The sequence below is a fragment of the Nannobrachium achirus genome, assembly GCF_963921795.1.
Source record: "Nannobrachium achirus genome assembly, chromosome: 7".
In the NCBI taxonomy this organism is placed as follows: domain Eukaryota; kingdom Metazoa; phylum Chordata; class Actinopteri; order Myctophiformes; family Myctophidae; genus Nannobrachium; species Nannobrachium achirus.
This window is the reverse complement of record NC_137816.1, coordinates 8,596,556-8,612,566: the sequence shown is the minus strand read 5'-3', so window position 1 is coordinate 8,612,566 and position 16,011 is coordinate 8,596,556. Positions and strand designations below refer to the sequence as shown.

General features: G+C 43.9%; 1 protein-coding gene across 1 annotated transcript in view; it reads left to right on the top strand.

Moving 5' to 3' along the window:
• Positions 1 to 4,343: 4,343 nt before the first annotated feature.
• minar1 (membrane integral NOTCH2 associated receptor 1) overlaps positions 4,344 to 16,011 on the top strand; it is a gene marked incomplete at both ends in the record, with an annotated part of 42,113 nt that continues 30,445 nt past the window's right edge. The window contains 2 exons of the mRNA XM_080730004.1: positions 4,344 to 5,201; positions 6,132 to 7,643. Of these exons, the coding sequence (XP_080586130.1) occupies positions 4,344 to 5,201; positions 6,132 to 7,643 (2,370 nt within the window). The remainder of the gene's footprint in view (positions 5,202 to 6,131; positions 7,644 to 16,011) is intronic.

Sequence of the window (16,011 nt, the reverse complement as noted above, 5' to 3'; positions counted from 1 at the left end):
TTGGTGCGACGCCCCTTTATCACATACCCACATACCCAGCAGCGATCGAAGTATACTTGCACGCTCTTCTGGCGCACAAGAGGCCATATAGGGCCACACGTGCACAAGACGCAACGTGGCACCTCGACAGAGTGCACTCTAGTTATGACTGCAGATGCAAAAGAGCGGTTTGCCAAACCGCTCTTATGTTTTACATAGCGTGTGTACGTACTGTATGTCTTAGGGTACACACTCAACAGCTGCAATACCGCTGAGTGACTACTTTCAAGTGGTGTTGTTGAGCAGCCTTGAAGTGAAGTGATACTATGTATTTACACACACACGCACGCACGCGCACACACACACACACACACACACACACACACACACACACACACACACACACACACACACACACACACACACACACACACACACACACACACACACATGCAAGCACACTCACTCACTCACTCACTCACTCACTCACTCACTCACTCACTCACTCACTCACACACCCAAAGGAACATGTGGGCACCTGGACGAGTGGGCACTTATGGGTGGAGAGGGGGCACGACGTTGGTGGAGTGGTTCAAACCCTGCCTATAGGCCGACATCAGCAAGGAGGAGATGACGACAGCCACCTCATGGCCTCCCCCAACAACAAGAAATCTTGTGAAATAAAATGTCGCCAACCAATCATCAGGGACGATGATACACGAAAGGTGGAGATAACTGGGCACCTGGACGAATGGGCACCTTGAGAGGTGGACAACTGGGCGCTAGGGACATGGACGAGTACAACGTATTAACTCTTCATGACATGAGCTTATAAGATTTGTCTCTAGAAGTCCTGATACATTCAGCTCAACATTCTCACTCTCAGGTACAGTGTAGCAGGGGTTTTCAAAGTGGGTGACGGGGCACCCTGGGGTGCCGCGAGATCATTTGATAATATTTGGAATTTATTTGGACACAAATATTTAGTATCATTTTAAACTTGAAGTACAAAGTTATTTTCAGTCAGTTCGAACCAAAATGGCTATTATCTCAACGTTTTCCTCGCAACACAATCACTACAATTTCGTCACTGTCGGACGATATTTTTGTAGCTTTGTCGCACAAAACTAGTATAAACAGCCGATCTAACGCCTCGCGATGCGAGGCGTTGTGTGCTATGCTGTTTTCTCTAGTACATTTTATAGATGATAAATATAAAACGAACAGTTTTGGACATACACGGTTTCCACCCAACAACGATGATAATGCTATAAATATAAGGTGCTGTGAGTGAAAATTATAATGTAAGGGTACCTTTGGATTAAAACAAATATTCATGGGGTGCCCTGAGACAAAAAAGTTTGGGAACCCCTGCAGTATAGTGACGTCATGGTACCAGGTCAAATGTTTTCTGCTGATGCTCGGAGACTTTTGACAGTGCATTTCACAGTTATAATCAACATGCTTATTCATGCACGATTTCAAATGCAATGTCAGTATCGCGTGGATCCCACCCTACTGACTGCCATTCAGCTAGCTATAATTGGTCATGTAAAAACTAAAAACATACCAAAGAGCTTGGTCAATAGTACAATTACCACATTGTCTTTCCATGGGGAAATCATAATGGGAGTTTTGTAGGCTATTAGGGTTGAAAGAGGTCATTGAGACAAGTTAAACCCTTCCTTTCGTGTGTATGTAAAAATGCCCCAACTCCTGAAAAAGAATGCTTCATTTACAATTAATTTAAAGACATAATTCTCAGGAGGATGATTAATATATAGTGATCCAACAGGTGCATTAACATGTGCAGCCACATACAAGGGGTAGGAAAGTGGGACTGAGTTACCAGGGCCCAAGGTGGAGGGGCCCTATAGTAACTTTAGCTATTGAAAAATAGCAGATATACAAGCTCACAGCGCGGCACCAAGTGCCGCGCTGCGAGCTTGTAGATCTGCTATTTTTTTGAGTCGTGAAAATATGTGCAAATCTTTGAATATGTATTTTTTAAGCGAACATTTGTAACTCAAATTTGGCTTCCGGGGGGGGGGGGGGGGTCCCTGGAACTAAATATTTTGAGATGGGGGTCCGTGGCTAAATTCATATCATTTTGGGGGTCCTTCACATGAAAAAGTTTGAGCATCACTGACATGGAAACATGGGTTTCTTGCACACATTTTCACAATTTTTCAAAAATAGCAGATCTACAAGCTCGCAGCGCGGCACTCGGTGCCGCGCTGTGAGCTTGTATATCTGCTATTTTTCAATAGTTAACATTCATGGGGGGCCCGCAGTGAATCCTTGTACCCAGGGCCCAGAATTTGGTGTGACGCCCCTGGCCACATACAGTATGTGACCCTCGCAAAGATGTGCAGTAAGTGGCTTTCCTTATCTCTATGAACCTCTTTTCCAAGTCGGGATGCACCTAAATGTTCTTCTCCCCAAGAGATGCTGAGCTTCACTAAGTTTATTTGGTCCCACTTCTGCTAATGGGCCTTAGACATGGTTCCCACCTCTCATTTTGCCCCCTGCCTCAGATGTGCTCAGCCCAATTAAAGGCAGCTTAGTCAGCCGGGAAATGAGCAACTGTAGCCTATATTCAGCATAGCCTATATCTGATTTCTTACCTTATTAAAACTCTAGTCTAGACCATCTTATGTTTGTGGAATTGTAGGCTATATATGGGCAGTATGTCATTTTTGGGGGGATATTTAGCAACATATTTTATGAACCTTTTCCTATGCAAACTTCTAAGAAGGTATATTCAATCAATCAATCAATCAATCAATCAATCAATCAATCAATCAATATTGTCTGAGATACATAAAGGTTTCTTGTGTGAATAAGCCGTAAACCTTACTAGGATCTCCTTTTAGTTGACCTTGTACCAGTGAACTGTCATGAAACTGTACCTTATATGCAAACTTCTAATAGTCTTCAATCAATCAATCAATCAATCAATCAATCTATCTCACAAAAACCCTTTCAAGAAAGATGGGCATATGTAATAGGCCTATTATGCTATTCTGTCTGTCTGTCTGTCTGTCTGTCTGTCTGTCTGTCTGTCTCTCTCTCTCTCTCTCTCTCTCTCTCTCTCTCTCTCTCTCTCTCTCTCTCTCTATCTCTCTCTTTATTACATTATAATGTGCATTAGAAGATTAGCCAATGCAAAGCGTAGCCTAAGCATATTTGTATTTAATTCCAATGTTAGAAGCGTTTAAATTGCCTCATCCCACAAAACGCGGTGAGCTAAACGCTTACTAGACCTACTGTAGCCTACTAATAGTAGGCTAAAGCACAAAATCCATATGGGAGAACATGTGATGAAAATGAATGTTTCTCACAATAGTCCACCAGCGTCATGCATTCTTGCAGTGGTCGCTATAAGATAAAGTGTAGCCTAGTTACGTCATTCTAGGTGCAAACAAAGCCAAAGCCAGGCTTCTTTTCAGCACCACACGCGCGCTTCAGTTCCCGGACAGCTCCTCTGGTCGCGGACACCGTTCATTCCAAGAGGAAAAACCAGCGGAATATAAAGCATTTAGAGGAAGCTTTGAGAAGATGGGTCGCTACTGCTCTGAACGTTGATGCGGAATATAGACGAATGTTATTTGATGATCGTTTTGCTGATGTGCACATTCACGCGGGAATGCACATGCCTTTTGTGTCTTTTAAAATGCACAGATGAATGTATGGATAAACTTTGCCTTGCTTGCTTGCAGCCTCGATGATTTTTTTGGTCACTCTGATGGGGGCGAGTAGTTCGGAGCATTTCTCGGATAATGAATTGCACGGTGTGAGTTTATTTCTCCTGCTGCTGCCTGGGACGAGAGGACGTCTGTAATGCAATGAGATGATCAAGTGAATTTCGACCAGTTTCCCCAAGAACTGTGGGGTGAGTGTGATTGTTGTAAGAATATGCGGTTGGGAAAAGCACAGCGTGTTTATCCTGCGCTGTCGTAGGATTTACATGGACGATGTTGGAATGTTGGAATGTGTTTCCATCTGTGCTGCTACAGTGTTTATTACGTTATGTGAACGGGACGGGACGTCTAAACAAAGACAGAGATTCGGTTTAGGACTAGAATCCTCATTTATGTCCCTGTATAGGAGATTGGTTAACAAAATCCATTAAACCAACAATGCTTTTAATTTGTTTTATTCTACCAATACAACGTGATGTCTAATATATGTCACATAGCCTATTGGGATTTGTGTAAGTGAATATATTTGAATTAGGCTAACTTGCTATTAATTGCTTTGTAAAAAAAAAAAAAAAAGATCAGTAACAGTGCTCTTTATTTCCAGCTGCAAAGCTTCAAGGAGAGCTTCTCAGATAGGACCATCTGTGTAGCCTCGCAGCGATGGATCCCCTCCCAGAATACTCCCTGTTCCTGGTCAGGATATTAGAGGAGCTGGACACCAAGCACACCACCATGTCCTACCAGGACCTGTGCAAGTCCCTGTGCGCTCGCTTCGACCTGGTCCACCTGGCCAAGCTCCGCAGCCTGCTCTTCTACACGGCCTGCTTGGACCCGGCGTTCCCCGCCACCCTCTTCAGGGACAAGATGCGCTGCGCCGTGGAAGACCAGCAGTCCAAGAAGCTGATGGTGGCGGCCGACATCGTGACCATGTTCAACCTGATCCAGATGAACGGAGGCACCGCCAAAGAGAAGCTCCCCATGGTCCCACGAGCCAAGTTCCACAAGAACCTGTCTTTCGAGTCGTGTCGGTCGGACACGGACGCCTACAAGTTCCAGGACTGTGAGAGGGGGGGCTACAACGAGCACATGGACCGTCACAGAGCAGGCCCCCGACACCACCAGCCCCACCACCAGCACCACCATCACCATCACCTCCACCACTCCCGCCATCGACCCATGCCACAGAACGCTCCCCCATCAGGTGGTACAAAATCGGACTGCGATAGCTGCCAGCAGTTCATCCCCTCCTCGGACCCCAACTTTCTTCTGGGTGTCAGCAAGGACTTGAAGTGTAGGGCGTCGTCTCTGGACAAGCTACATCACCTGCCCCAGTACTCCGGTGGTAGTCCGCCCTCGCCGCCCTGTGAGATGCAGAGCACCTACTTTCCCATGGACATTGATAGCGAGTCCACCACAGACCAGGACTCCATGCAGCACATTGGCCACCCGGAGCCCTTCTCCATCCACTCCTGTGTCCAGAAGAGGAACATCTTTAAGGAGGATTTTCACAATCTGCAGGTCTGGTTTTTTTTAGACGATGGTTTGGATTATGTTGGTTGTAGTCAAAATGTTTTGATTTGAAAACAATGTGAGGATTCTGAATCGATAATGGTGCAGCGTGAGTCATGAACGTTTTAACTGATTTGTCAGGGAGCTAATGCTATGGAATCATATATTTACATTATTCTGCTCCTTCTTGTACAAGGGACATTTTGTATATTGTAGGGACACTGGTGCTGTATGCCTCAGTATTTGGTTTCAAAATAGTCTCGCGTAGCCAGACAACTATTCCACAATCTCCAAATGCTATATAGAGTCTGGAACGGCAGCTCCCGAACGGCGAGTATCGGTGCACTGAACTGTAGTCCCATTGGAAACATACCAGAAACACAATAGCTCAGACAAAGTCATTCAAGTGGCCTATTCTTGTTATGGGTGTACAGTTTAAGAAAACGTTTGAAAACATCATGGAGGTAACACCAATAACACCAGAGAAAGACGAAATAACGCCCCCAGAAATGTTGAAAGGAGACATAACGCTTCCAGTAGGACATGTTATTGTTACTGCACCACGGGAGCGGTTGCGTCATATCCGCTTTATCTCGCACTCATCGTTTCTATTTCCGTTTGCCAGACTGTATGCCGGGAGCATTTGCCCAAATCGCGGAGGCAACAGTCTGGCCTTGCGAGACTAGTTTCAAAATGTAGTTAGCTCACAAAAGACTAATCAAGTAATTACTATTAAGTTGCTGTATACTTTCCTAGTAATTGATGTACAACGTAGAATAAGGTTGACTTTTTATTTAAATTACATACAGATGTGGTAAAAGTCCAATTTGTAATTGATTCATATTCACATACCAATGTCACCAGTGCCTAATGTCCTATGTCACTGGTGAAATGGGTGTGTCGGTATGTTCAATGCTGTATCTGTTGTTGTCGTTCCAGGTCGTCACGTCAGAAGGCAAACAGGGCAGTAAAGTTGATGGAGTTTACCACAGGAGGGAGCTCCAGAAGCCGGCTACCTTCTTCAATCACAGCTTTGAACTGCCCTACAACAACCCCTACTTTGAGACAACTCTGAACTCACCTCTTCAGGAAAGACGACGGGCCAAGCACGAGAGTCTGGACGACTTGCAGGCGTCCACGTACTTCGGTCCGACCACGGTTTCCGAGTGCGTGAGCGCCAGGAGGAACACTAACAGACCGGGGAAGCAGCCGTCTTGGCCTGTGAAGAGCCTCAGTCTCAACACAGAGGAGGGACCCGCAGATTTTGAGCGGTCGTTTCTGAACAGCAAGCCTCCCAAAGAAAACCACCGTCACAACATCAGCATTCACTGCAATGACAATGAGCCGAACTTTCAGACCGCCAAGGAGAAAGTGATGGCCTCTCCCTCTGGGTTTGTGAAGAAACCAAACGGAATAAAAACCAAGGACGTTGCATCGATGGCATGTGGCCCTGGGGGCATGGACAAGAGAGAGGCAGGGAAAAGATTTAGGGACAAGACTATGAACAGTTCGTCCTTCCAGGGAGGGGCCTTGGACAGTTCATCCAGTGTCGGAACTCAAACGGAGAGGGCAGAGCAGAAGAAAGCTAACGAATATCCAACAAAGTTCGGTGAGAGAGAGAGGCACGCTTTCAAACACTCTGACGAGGACTCCGAAATTGTCAGCGATGACATAAGTGACATATTCCGTTTCCTTGATGACATGAGCGTGTGCGACTCCCTGGGTGTAATCCAGTCGTCGTGCTACAACAGCAACGGGTCGCTCTCTCAGGTTACGCTGAAGTCAGACGGTGACAGCTCCCCCGAGCGCAACACAGTGAAACTGGCCAAATCCAAGCTCGACCGCCTCTTTCTGTCCCTGGAGAGCACCGACGACGAGCTCAAGTCCAGCGTCTTTAAGCTGGTGATGAGGATCGGAGAGATCGAGAAGAAGTTGGAGTCTCTCTCCGGGGTGCGAGGGGAGATCTCTCAGGTGCTTTCCAAGCTCAACCGGCTAGATGAAAAGATCGTGGAACCGGAGCCCAACGGGAGGCACGGGGAAACGGCATCAGCCACATGTGCCAGCGCCACTCCTGAACACCCCCACCCCCACAACCATAACCACAACCACTCACACAACGATCCCACCCATTCTCCCCATAATATGTTCCAGTGCCACACCACAGGCCACAATGTCAAAGTGGACAACGGCAGCTCAGGGGAGTGGTGCTGCTCAGACGGGAGTAACAGCGAGAGCTTGAGGGTAAAAGCTCTGAAAAAGAGCATGTTCACCAGGAGGTCATCTCGCTCGCTCAACGAGGAAAACAGTGCCACAGAGTCAAAGGTCGCCAGCATCTCCAATTCCCCCCGGGACTGGAGGACAGTGTCCTATTCTTCCCATCCGGGGGTGGACGAGGGGAAGGACAAAGACAGGGACAGAGACGGCAAGGACAGACACAGGAAAGCCAAAGAGGTAAGGGAATTTTGTTTTATTTATAGAGAACCTTTTATGGTTGGTGATAAAAGTTGCTTTTCTTGTTTGCATTTTGCCTTGCATTCATCAGCAGTTTCTTTGTCGATATTAAAGGGGAAGACCACCCATTTTCAATATTGAACTATGTCATTAATATAACTTAGAGGAGTTGTGTGGAAATAGAAAAAAAGTTCCCCCCTTCTGTGTTGCCTAGAACTGGAAGATTGATTTTGGGGTTTGTATTGTAAAGTACAACTTGATGACATCACACCGTTGTACTTTACAATACAAACCCCCAAATCAATCTTCCAGTTCTAGGCAACACAGAAGGGGGGGGAACTCTTTTCTATTTCCACACAACTCCTCTAAGTTATATTAATGACATAGTTCAATATTGAAAATGGGTGGTCTTCCCCTTTAATGCTGTTTTCAGCTGGACGACAATTTGTATGCACTGGTCAGCAGTGAAATCCTTTTTTATTCATCACCTTTTTTAGACGTTTAAAAAAATCAGGCAGCTTTAGTTTGAATATAGTCACTTGTCATGGATTATGACATGACATGACATGTGACATGTGGACTTCCACTGCACTGACTGACAGTTTGTTGTGCCATGGAATTATAAATGTTTTCAAATTCATATACCCGATGTCTCTGGTTCACATTGGCACATTTCCTGGGGCAATCTGCCCAGATCATGCATGTCATGCATGTCTTCTCCTTCTTCTTTAGTTTTTTACTCACAAAAAAGCATCTGCAATGTAGTGCATTTGAAACTACATTGCAGTGCACATCATGGGGTGATCACTGCTTGCCTCCTGTGAATTGTTTTATTTTAATTGTTGTTTATTTTATTTTTATTTTGTTGCTGAGTGAGGTCAGCAGCCAAAGTGACATGAGTGAGATGAAAAAACCTGAGTGATATGTGCCAATGTCAACCAGAGACATCGGTACAGTACCACAATTCACCCCACAGAAACATGAGACGTGTTTACGGTGATGGAATGAGAAGGAACGTTAAATACTGTCAAATTAGAAACACAAGACGGGGGGAAAGATCTGAGAGAGATCTGTTCCCTGCAGGCATTCTGAGCTACTCAAGTTAGGATTCGGTGCCATTTGTCACCTGTCAAGTGGTAAGAACTGGAGGAGCTGTTTCAGGTAGAGAGGAAAACAGCTTGCATCTGAATATAGCTCAGGGAATCCTGAATGCTGTGCTGTGGCAAACTGTACAATGGAGAAGAAGAAGAAAATGGCAGCCTGGATCACTGTGCTGATGCCCAGACAGCTCCAAAGATACGCTCTTAATGATTGTTTGGGCAACATGGTTTAGAAAGTGAAAAGGTACTATATCTTGCAGCGCAATAAGTTTGGCCCACGATACAAATCTCGCTCCTGTCATTTTTGTGACTCTACGTTTCTATTTTGAGGCATGTGAGTGACAGTTATGTGGTAGGCCAGTGGTCTTCAACAGGGGGTCCGGGACCCCTAGGGGGTCCTCAGAGTTACTACAGGGGGTCCTCCAAATCTTTGTGTGATAGAAGCTTTTTTTCTCCTTTTTATATTAACCACTTGAACCCTAGCGTCTATATTTTGAGAACGTTAGCCAAAAATAGCAGATCTAGGCAAAGAGGTTTCATGTAAAGGGGGAAAAGAGCAGACCAAGTACAGAGAGAAAGGTCAAGTTTATTAAGTGGTTAAATATCTGGAAACACAAATTTACATGAACCCAAAATACACTGATGATTGTGCTGTAAACGATGAAACTACAGTATATGGAATCTATGGGTCGTGGGGGTCCCTGCTTCATCTCTCTCTCGACTAAGGGGTCCATGGCCTGAAAACGTTGAAGACCCCTGGGGTAGGCTACAGTCCAGCATTGCATTCTTTCTGTCTTTACACAGATCACCCACCCCTACCCTCCACGCACTATTTAACGGCATGTTAGGACATCAGTCACTCTAGGCAGGTGTTTAGCAAGCAAGTCATTCCCGGTGACCTTTTGCTAGGAAGCCAAATGGAGTGGGTGTTAATTGAAAAGGTCCATGACCCTGAGATGTCTTTTGACTGCCCTGTGCAGTGTGAGCACATATCCAAGCTCTCCACTGGCCCACGGTTATTCCACAATGCAGAGATAGCATGTGATCATCTCTCTCTCCATTTGTCTCCATCTGTAACGTAACCTTCCCGGGAACGTTTCGCTGTTACTACGTGTCATCTTTTCGACACCCAACTCTAACCTTACCCTAAACCTAACCTCCGTGGGGTGAGTCGCTAACTCTCCCGACGCTCCTTTGTCGAAACGTCGGTCGTTCGAAAGAGCGAGATTTCCCCAACCCCCCCACCTCCGCCACGACAGTCTTCACAACTTCGAGCCATGTCTCAAGTACAGCATTCCGAATAATATATTTATTTTCACTCGCCTACCATGTCTCTTAAGGTGAAACGCACAACCAGGACAGTTTTTTCCATTTCGTGGCTAAATCTCGCTCTTTCGACGAATCATTCTTTCGACTATGAGCGTCGGCAGGTTAGCTACTCACCCGCGTCACGGTTACTGAGGTTAGGGTTTGGGTTAGGTTTAGGCATAGCGGTTAACATTCACCCACGTCAGCAGGTTAGCTTTTCACCAGGTTAACATTCACCTGTGTCGAAAGAATGAACCGTTGAACAGATGCTACGTCGCAATATCGACACGCTCCCCTATCATCAAGTCAAGTCGAGACGGTCAGGTGGCTATTGAGTGCCAGGATATCTTGATTATTAGTTCATGCAAACTCATCAACGGACCAGTTCTACCGATCCATGTTAGTGATTGTAAGAAGTCCACAAAGAATTATACTTATTTATGGGTTGCATTTGTAGTCCTACACCAGCCGTTTTGAGGACCAACACAGGTGTTTTGATTAACATAGAACATTGGTTCTATGCCAATCAGACAAATTGAACACCTGTGTTGGTCCTCAATATGGCCGGTTTAGGACTACAAATGCAACCCATGAATAGGACTTTGTTCTTGCACCTCATAAAACAGAATAAGCCAGTACTCTGCCATTATTTCCTTGTGCCAAGACAAAAGTTAAAGATTAAGTAATGCAGTGAAGGGCATACAGAACCCCAATCCTTGACTCATCTCGTCCTCACATTTAATCCTGGCCATTGTGTTTTAGTGGCAGGATAAAGTAAAGCTCTCAGACACGCAGCACCGCTCTCCTCTATCACCTGTTAACACAGTCTCACTGAATGTTGATTTAACTCTGAGAGTGTAACAAATGGACCCATAGGGGTCCAATTTTTCACCCCTGGCAGGTTTAAATGAACAGCCAGGATTTAATGTGTAGAGTCTCGTGTTGTATTTTAATCTCTGTCCCCAATGTTGGAGCATTGCCAAGATGGAGGGCAGTCTCCCCTCTTCCTTTACTTCCTCTCTCTCTCTCAATCTTTCTCCCCCTCTCTCTGTGAAAGGATCCTTAGCACCTGTGCCCTATAAACAGAGCCATGCAGTTTATCATTTCCCCCCCCTCCATCCCTTGCCAGTAATTGCTTTTTATTACATGTGCAGTAAGATCCTCAACTCGGTGTTAATTTAATTAATGTACGGTAGGGTTGTTCGATATGGCCAAAAAATAAAATCTCGATTATTTTCTCTGAAATCCCGATTTTCGATTTCGATTTCGATTTTTTGTTAAAAGAATAATACATTGTTTCAACTATTTTGTTTTCATTTAAAAAATGCAAGGAAATGTTTTTTTTTTTCATTATTGTTTCATTTTTTGATTTTTTTTATATAGCCAAATAGCAAAATGCAATAAAACAATAAGGGTATTAATAATAATAACTTTAGTTGTGCAACAATCACATACAACTTAGCGTCCTTAGTGTTTCATTATCAATAGTGAGTGACAAAACAGCCAAAACAAGCCAGCTCTTGGAGGCTGGTGAGGCATTTTGGTAGGCATTTCGCCTACCAAAATGTAATTCCTGGCTACGCCCCTGCCCTGCACCACTCATGCACGGAGATGTTGACTGATTGTAAACGGAGGCGAAGCGCTTCGCTTCCCGACGCAAAATTAACACAGTGACAGGGACAGTAGGACTAGGAGTAGACTACAGTCAGTAGGTGGGTAACACAGAATTAATAAGCTTCTTTCAAACTACAACAAGTAAGTAAGTTTACCAGCTCAGCAGCGTTTTGTTCTGTTTGCTGCTTGAACCATCGCGAGTGAGCGCAGTGCGCTGGTGAACTCTGCTCAGTCTGACGTGCGCTAAACGCGCATCAAAGAAATTACACATCAGATAGAAAGTAGTATTAATTTGGTGTCAGACCTTGTCGTCCTGCTTTAGGAGGACGGGGCTGTGTACTTTTTGCGCGTGCAAGGCTCCAATGAGTAAGAATTTCCCTAATTAAAGTGAAAATCGATTTTACGATTTCCATTTTTTTAAATCTTCCAAAGGAAAAAAACCGGGTTACGATTAAAAATCGATTAATCGAACAACCCTAATGTACGGTATAGATGTGGTACAAAATAGACTTGTATTTGGTGCAGTGCCATTTGTACACCCTGAGTAACAAATAACCCTGAGGATTTTAACAGTGTGTGCTCTTGGCTAAGCCTTTCCCATAAAACCTTTGCTCAAAGTCAGGGATTGCGTTTTATGATTTATGTTACAAAGGATGTGATCGACATTATCATTCTTTTGTGCTGTGACATTGACGAGCTCATAAGCATTAGTTATGCATCCACTTTTAACTAGGGATGTGAAAAAAAAAATCGAAAATCGACTCGAAAATCGACTCATGCTCACAGCGACTCAAAAAGTACGAGTCGAAAAATCGAATATATTTTTTTATTATTATTTATTAAATTTTTCTAAAGTGTTTCCCCCAAAAATGTTTTAATCGCTTCAAAAACGTTATAAGCGTTAATGTTTTCCAAATGTGAGAGGACCGGTGTGTGGGTCTCGGTGTCGTAGACGAGTGCATGTCTGTGTTGTGCATGCATGCATCGCAGATTCGCATGCATGCGGCGCTAGTCAGGTCCGCGGACTACTGGTTGAGAAACACTGCTGGACTGGTCTGATGCGCGCGTCATAGCAGTGCGCGCTGACTTGTTTTGTTTACGTGCCTGTGTGCATGCATGCTTGACACGAAAGCTCGCTTGGCAGCGTCGCCTCGTGTGCAGTGATTTTGTCAAGATTGACAATAAAACAACACAAAATACATTACTCGTCGTTAATGCGAAACACCCGTGGACGCGGTCGGGGAAGGAGAGGGGTGCCAGCCACGGCAGCCAGAGCGTTCCCACTATACTACGTTCCATGGATTTTGTCACTCCGCTTCTAGTCTCTAGAGAACAGACTCTGTGCTGCTAACGCAAGGAAGAGCAATTATTATTAGGGCTTTGATGCAAGTTCTGATGGGTGCAGCTGCATAAGTTGTGTTGCTTAAAGTAATGCGCCGTTGTGCTCTCCTAGTCTCAGCTGCTGCTTAGCAGAAAAAAAAGTGAAAAAAAGTCGATCGACGCGTTGATTTTCGGCCGCGACGCGTCGATTCGCAAATAATGCGTCGATTAACATCCCTACTTTTAACTGAAACTTAAAAGATAAATATAGAAAATGTTACATGGGTCGGTTTGCGCTGCAATGGTGTAGCATTTATGTGTGCAGAATAGGTTTTCTTTTTACCGGTATATATCGTCGTTGTCGGGTGGAAACCTTGTATGTCCAAAACCGTTTGTTTTGTATTTATCATTTTAAAAATGAGCCTTGAAAATGAAAGGAGCTGTCAGTATGCAACAGTAGGTGGCTGTAGCTAGAGAGGCTGTCTGGTAATTAGAAGGTCACCTGTTTGGCCGCGTGTCAGCCCAGTCTATGTGTCAAAGTGTCACTGAGCAAGGTCCTTGAAGGGCTTGAACATGTACTTCTTTCCTTGGTAGCACTTTTACTGCTAATTAAAACAGTTAGGAACACCAAGGAGTGTTTAATTGATAACCATGCATACATACGTACATACATGCATCTATGTAATCATATGGGCTAACGCTGGTGCAATTTGTCTTTTAACTTGGTATACCTGAGAAAAAAAACAACAATAAATTAAATTAAATGATGGTGTTATAGTTTTGAGGTCACTGAAAACTGAATTGTAGGCCTACTGTTATGCTGCCATGACTAACATATCTTCTGGCCACATAAAGTGGCTTGTGCAAATTAATATATTCTCTGTATGTGCTTAATAAACATCAGAATGCCGTGTGACACTACCTCGTTGTTATCTTGTTCCCTGAGCTTGCCGCGTGCTTACAGAAGGGCAATTCAAAGTGGATGAAGTCACCAGCTTTAACAGAGAGAGCTTTTAGAATCACCACAAGGGATTCTAAATTGCAACACAAACTAAAACCCTTTCAGAGTAGTGTGTAGGGATATCATAGGTCAGGGTAATGAACATATAACTGAAAGCTTCCCAGTTGGTTCTTTCTGTTACTTACAGGACCCACATCTACACTACCTTGCGCTAGCTTCTGATGCAAGTTCCCCGGCCCATGGGGTCATCAATATGTTTGTACATGGACAAAATGTGTCTGTGGCAAAGACTTGGTCTTGTCCGTATTGATTAGATTTTTTACACACCATTATAATGTTCTTGTTTTGATCGATTACTGAATGTCAAGTCTCCAGGTTTTCTTTAGAATATGTATGACACTATGGCACATTAGGAGTCTATGGTTCTCTAATGCAGGGGTTTTCAAAGTGGGTGACGGGGCACCCTGGGGTGCCGTGATGGCAGTCCAGGGGTGCAGCGAGATCATTTGATAATATTTGGAATTTATTTGGACACTTGAAAAAATATTATTTAGTATGATTTTAAACTTGAAGTACAAAGTTACTTTCAGTCAGTTCTAACCAAAATGGCTATTATCTCAACGTTTTCCTTGCAACATAATCACTAAAATATCGTCAGTCGGGCAGAAACCTCCTCATGTCTTTTGCCCTGCTTCATCATACAAGACCGTCGCACAAAACTAGTGAAAACAGCCGATCTACAAGCACACAACGCCTTGCATCGCGAGGCGTTGTGCCGTTGTGTGCTTGTAGATCTGCTGTTTTCACTAGTTTAGTACATTTTATAGATGATAAATACAAAACGAACGATTTTGGACATACAAGGTTTCCACCTGACAACGACGATATGCTATAAATATAAGGTGCTGGGAGTGAAAAGTTTGGGAACCCCTCTAATGTTTTATTTGCAAGGACCCAATTTACTGTGAGAGTGTACAAATGGAACCAAACGGACCACTATTTGAACACTGAGTTACAGACCTGTTATGGTCATTCAGGTAGTATTGTCCACTCATTTAGCATTTTCTATGTCTGTGGCAAAAATGTAATTTCATTTGTTCATAATCACCTCAGAAATCGTTCCCAAATTTGGTATCATACGTCATACTGTAGATATGTAATAGACAACAACTGTCACCAGTGTTCATTTCGTCGACAAAAATTGTTCATCGACTACCTTTTTTAACTGACAAAAACGACCTAAGCTAAAACCTAAGCTATGATGACTAAAACTAAGACTACGCTCACGCGTTGTGAGCTTGTAGAGTGGCTATTTTCAGCATGCAACCAAGTATAAATCAGGAATGACCTACTATCATGACCTGCCAAAAATGTTGACAAAATCGTCGCCTAAAAACGTAAGATATTTAGTCGACGAAAACTAGACTAAAACTAAAACTTTTCAGATGACAAACCTTTTAACACTTATGTTGCAATGATTTTTTCTCTTCAATGTCTCGCGTTGCCATGGTTACCATAGACTTCCATGTAATTGTGCAATTGTGTAAAAAGTGCACGCCCATGCCTAGATGATGCACCACGTGTGTAGATGCTGTTCACAGCTTTCAAACAAAAAAATCCGCTTGGAAATCCGTTCAAGCATTCATGATTTATGGGCCATTATGTTTTCTTCAGATGTAAACAAACATGGCTGCCATGTTTGAAAGAATGGGTTGGTATGGGGGTTAAACATGCAATTTCGCGATCGCGATCATGCCTAATACATTTCTGGAGGTCCAAAAACATTTTTTGAAAAAAACAATTTTGAAAAAAAAAATATATTTTTTTTTTCAAAAACGGCCCAAACTCGGGAAACTCGGGGTTGGCACAGCGTTGGTATCAATACAAACTCGGGAAACTCGGGGTTGGCACTAGATGTGTTCACATCTGGTGCCAACCCCGAGTTTCCCGTTTTTGAAAAAAAAAAAAAAAAAAAAAAAAAATTTTTTTGGACCTCCAGAAATGTATTAGGCATGATCGCGATCGCGAAATTGCATGTTTAACCCCCATACCAACCCATTCTTTC